The 5,229-nt window shown below is 36.8% G+C and overlaps 1 protein-coding gene across 1 annotated transcript in view; it reads left to right on the plus strand.

The window, feature by feature from the left end:
• The window catches only part of LOC102676258 (transcription factor AP-2-epsilon), an 87,972-nt gene extending 83,099 nt beyond the window's left edge, over positions 1-4,873 (plus strand). Inside the window, exons 8-10 of the mRNA XM_031509392.1 lie at positions 3,297-3,438; positions 3,570-3,741; positions 3,961-4,873. Coding sequence (XP_031365252.1) covers positions 3,297-3,438; positions 3,570-3,741; positions 3,961-4,098 — 452 coding nt within the window. The 3' untranslated portion in view covers positions 4,099-4,873. The remainder of the gene's footprint in view (positions 1-3,296; positions 3,439-3,569; positions 3,742-3,960) is intronic.
• Positions 4,874-5,229: the final 356 nt, after the last annotated feature.

Here is a 5,229-nt window from a genome sequence, read left to right on the forward strand (position 1 = left end):
AATAAATTAAGTAACCATGTTAATAGTTAAAAACTCGTCTTCATATTATCTGTTACCAATCGCTTGAAAAATATCCAATGTTTCAAAGGAGAACAATCTATCGTAATGATAATCTATGATAAAGACGTGCAACGAGACAACTCAATGCAATGCAGATGAGGACCACAGATTGGTCGAAGGTGATTGCAGATGCGAATTGCAGATTGGTACACGTGGATACTCGCGAGAGAACGAATCAGCAACGTGACTCGTGAATTAACGATTATTTTTTTCGCTTGATGACTTTACTATGTACGTCATTCGTTCAATCGAAAAATCAACGTGATATAATAATGAAAAATATAGATATCAATCTTTATTTTAAAACTAATCCAAGATGCTTCTGGATTAAATGGAGCATAATTGAAGTAGAAACTAAGATAATAATTCAAAGTGAAGAGAATATACGCAGAAATGTTTTATCTTTATTTCCTCTCAAAAAATTATTAAATATTCAAAATGATGATCTCCAGGTCTCGAAGACAAGTATACAAGCTGACCAATAATTAAGCATTTGTAACATTTTCACTATTCCCATTGCAATTAATTTAAGTCCATTGACAAATTAATTTTATACAAAAATTATAATTTACATCTAAATTGTAAGAAAGCAATGTGATGTACAAATTCATAGATTTCTAAAAACTGTGCGATATTTTCTCTGAAATATCGAATCAACAGTTATTACGTGCATATCGCGTAACATCTGCATATATCTTCTGATCTAAACGTCGCAATAAATACGCACACCGCCTCGCAACAATACCTCCAACTGAGAAGACACGACAGATCAAAGGGCAACTTATATAAAAGATTTTCATAAGAAAAGTTCTATTACCGCGTCCCATAAAAAGGAACGATCTTAACGATCTCTTAACGATATCCCGATTAACTAATCCCACGTGTGCACAACGCATACGTGTACACGTAAAAAACTCGCGGATCTCGGCCTACGAAACGTGACAGAAATATCAATTCAAGTTAAAAGGAAATTAAAAGAAGTTATGAAACGAACGCGACGCGTTACGAGCTCGTATGCAAATCAGCGGTACATCGTGGACGGTACTAAAAGCTAGTTGGAACGACCTGTTGCACTTTGTACGTGCATCGTGCAGAAACTAGCGCGACTTGCGTTCACGATTAGATCGTCGATAGTCGGTTGTTGGTGACACGCGTTTAATTCTCGGCCTCGCTCGGAGACGACCGATCCTCCTTTCGAGTTTACACGGCTTGTGCACAGTTGTAAACTATGCTTTTACAACCGACAATGAGGGGATATTACATCGGATATTTTATCGGGGGGGAAAGCAAAGAGAAAAAAATCGTTGCCAAAGCGAATCGTAGAATCTTCTATCTGCGGAAACATTAATTAATATTTCGAGTTCGATGGTATACGTTTTGTTCGAATGCGAAACTATCGATTCCGTGGATTTGTAAGATTTTATAAGAAAGGATGGTTATATTGAAAAGGAGTTGTAAATGTTGACAATGGAGTTTACGATGAGAAATTTTTTTCCGTGTTATTTTAGGTGTTTTATTATTTCTTATTGGTTTAGAAAGTTTTATTGCAACGATATGCAAAAAGTAATATATGGTTAGAATAATTTATTGCTGATATTCCTTTTTTCCTTCTTCTTCTTTTTTTTTTTTTTTTATTTGAAGAAGAAATAAGAGGAAGTTTTTCTTTTGAATTTGGCAACAATCGATGGGAGAAATGCAATTTGAGAAATTACGCGTCGTATTTATATAATTGTGATTGATATCGAGACACAAAAAGTATCGCGATTATGTAAATTATTATCGATTGCGAAACAGTTTTGCAAGATTTTCGATTCGTTTGTTTCGAGCAATTCGCGCCGTTGCAATTTGCATTAGACATAAAAGTGGAAATATATGTATAAACATTCTTAAACTATTGCCTCTTCCAGCATTAAATAATAATTTCTCCTATACAATTTACGTAACGCGATATAGAGAATTAATATTGGATATAATATAACATTATACGAAATTGAATTATGAAATATCAACGATAGCTGATCACAAAGTAGCAATGCAATCGAAGAAACATTTTAAACTATCCCCATGAAAAGAAGAAAACGAACTAAAAAAAATAAAATATACGAATTAAACAAATTAAATCTAACAATTGAAAAGCTTCCAATTTTTGAACTTATCCTCGAACCGATCGATCAAATTGAAAATTCCAAATACCGAGCCACTTTCGAAAACTTTCAAGTTTTTAAGAAGAGGGAATGCAATTATAAATCAGGATAATTTTGCATACTTTTCACCCGCGCGAAAAAGGAAGAAAGGAGTCCGCGAAATTGGATAATTCGTTAACTGCGGATGGCTCTCGAGACCGTGTTCTCGATCTCTAAGGACGAAACCCGGCAGGCCTGCGGGTGGTTTTGCTCGGTTGTCGATAATAGAGCCCAGCGGGCTCGCTTCCATCTTGCACGAGACCCTGCTTGTAGGTACCTAATTACCTGCCATCATCGGGAGAGGGAGAGAAAGGGGTGCGGGGGACAGAGACAGCGGGAGTAAGAGAGAAATGGTGACGGATGAAGGGGAATTGTTCCGAAAGGGGAGAAACGGACCACGTGCTCGAGAGAAAGCACGTATGCTGTTTCATTATCGTAAATTAGTTCCTCCGCTAGAGAACAATCTTGTAACTTGGCACGCGCGAAATGGCTAAGGTTGTTTTAACCCATAAGAACGGATTTCTAGCGTTGGATCTTTCGATTGATGAAAAATTTGCACGTTGAGAGATTGTACGTGTATCTTAAATTTAATAATTCATTAATGATGATGATGATGTTATTTTGTAATAAAAATAAAATGTATTTGAGAATAATAGTAATGAATAATTTTCTACGATCGAGGATGTAACAAATTAAAAGATGACGACGGTATAAATCAATTAATATATATTAACTTTCGATTCGGTTAAAAATGGTTCATTTTACGTAAGGTTATTCGGAGGAATCTAGAGTGTTTAAAATAACCTATAAAATGAAAGAAGTATATAAAGAAAATACGTTAATACGTACGAGATAATTTTAATGGATGAAAAGAGATAAAAAGAATTTGTATACAAATTCTCGTTCCATTGAATCGTAAATGAGCGATAAAAAAGTTCACGCATTTCCATATGATGGGTTGCGTAATTGAAGTTATCCCATAACAAGTTCATTTTATTCTCCTTTCATTTATTTTATTTTATTTTTATTTTTTTCCTTTCTTTCTCTTTCCAGGAGAAGCCATTCACCTTGCCAGAGACTTCGGCTACGTATGCGAAACCGAATTCCCTGCGAAACAAGTTGCCGAATACCTCAGTCGGCAGCATTGCGAACCGCAAGATTCCTACAGGAGAAAAGAACTTCTTCATGCCACCAAGTAAGAATTTATTTCCACAATGGACAATGGCGAGAGATATCGAGATAATTTCTCGTTAATTATGAAATATATATGGGGAGCTCGAGTTTAATCGAAATTGAGATTTAAAATCTGAAAATTTCCTCTTTCAGACAAATCACCAAAGAGCTGATGGATCTTTTGAATCAAGACAGATCGCCACTTTGCAACACACGGCCGCAACACATCCTCGATCCAAGCATACAGAGACACCTAACACATTTCTCTCTCATATCACACGGATTCGGAAGCCCTGCAATCGTAGCCGCTCTTACGGCAATACAGGTACTGCCCTCTATATTTCTAAACTTGAAATTAAATTTTTTTAATAAGAACGAAAGATGTCGCTCAATAAAAATAGTAATCAATTTTCTATTTTTTTTTTCGCAATTCAATCACGATCTACAGGTTGAGAATCGTTGCTACGATATAATCCAAAGTAAAAAATATAAATTCACGAATTCCTCCGCGTACCGATTAATTCGAAATTATTATTCGTTACAGAAGTTCCTAAGCGAATCCCTGAATCATCTGGAGAAGATGTATCCAGGGAACGGAAGCGGCGTGACAAGTAGTCAGCAGTCGAGCCTCGACACGAACAAGAGCAAGGACGGCACGTTGATGAACGACATGAAGAAGTGACGCCCAGATGACCCGCCTACCTCCAACGTGGTCACTTCAATTAGGCACTCCTGGCCGTACAACTGAGCTTTCGCGAGCTTTTTCTCTTTTTCTCTATCCTAATCGCGAACAGCTTCTGATGGACCACTGAGACGACACGTATGTCCGCGCTCCACCCACGAGCTCCGTTGTAATAATCAAAAAAAAAAACAAGAAAAAAAGAAAAAAAAGAAAGAAATCGAAAAAAAAGAAAGAAAGAAACTGGGGAGAAAATATAGTGAAAGAAATATAAAGGAAGAGAGATCTATTCTATTCACGAGAATGTCTACGTGCTCGCGGATATCCGTGTTCGCTGAGGTTGGCTGGTCGAAAGTGTTCTAGGTAAATGAAAATGACAAAGAAGTCACGAGAAATGTGCAATCTCTGTTAGTCGATTAAATCGAACGAGAGCCTCGTGGTGAGCCTCGCTCAACAAGAAGAGACCAGATCGAGTCGAAACGATCGGCAATGGGATAATAAACGAGATATTGCTATGCTTCGTTTTCCTCTTGGTTCGACGACAGTCAGGAAACAAATGAACGATACTACGTGTATCGAAGGAAAAAAACCACACGCGAGATTCGCGTTTATCAACAACGAGAATGTGCTCTCGATTAAGAGTGATTGTTATAGATTTGTTCTTTCCACTGCCTGTTTCAATTCAGTTTGAGAACGCGCCTGTGCCCGAGGAGAAGAAGGAACGTATCGATCGATTCGACGGGATCTATACGATCGTCGTGGCGCGCAAAAGATCGAAAAATTTCATTCGCGTCTTCCCCCGCTTGCTTTTCTCGCGGTACGTTTTCTATCACGTGCGATCGTTTCGAGAAACGATCCCCCGAAATATTTATACGCGCGTTGCGTATTACTTGTGATAGTTCTTTTTTTTTAGTGATAGTTCCAAAAAACGTTTGTGCAATCGATTTTAAAACGGTGATTTTTACAAATTTCACGATATAATAATTGTATAATAGAGAAATATAATGGGAACACGATGTAAAATTCGAACGATGGCTAAGAAATTCAAGAAATCTATATATATATATATATATATATATATATATATATATATATAAAACGGGAGAAATACGGAAGGATATGTTTCGTATTCGA

Source organism: Apis dorsata, unplaced genomic scaffold (assembly GCF_000469605.1).
Source record: "Apis dorsata unplaced genomic scaffold, Apis dorsata 1.3 scaffold_12, whole genome shotgun sequence".
Lineage (NCBI taxonomy): Eukaryota > Metazoa > Arthropoda > Insecta > Hymenoptera > Apidae > Apis > Apis dorsata.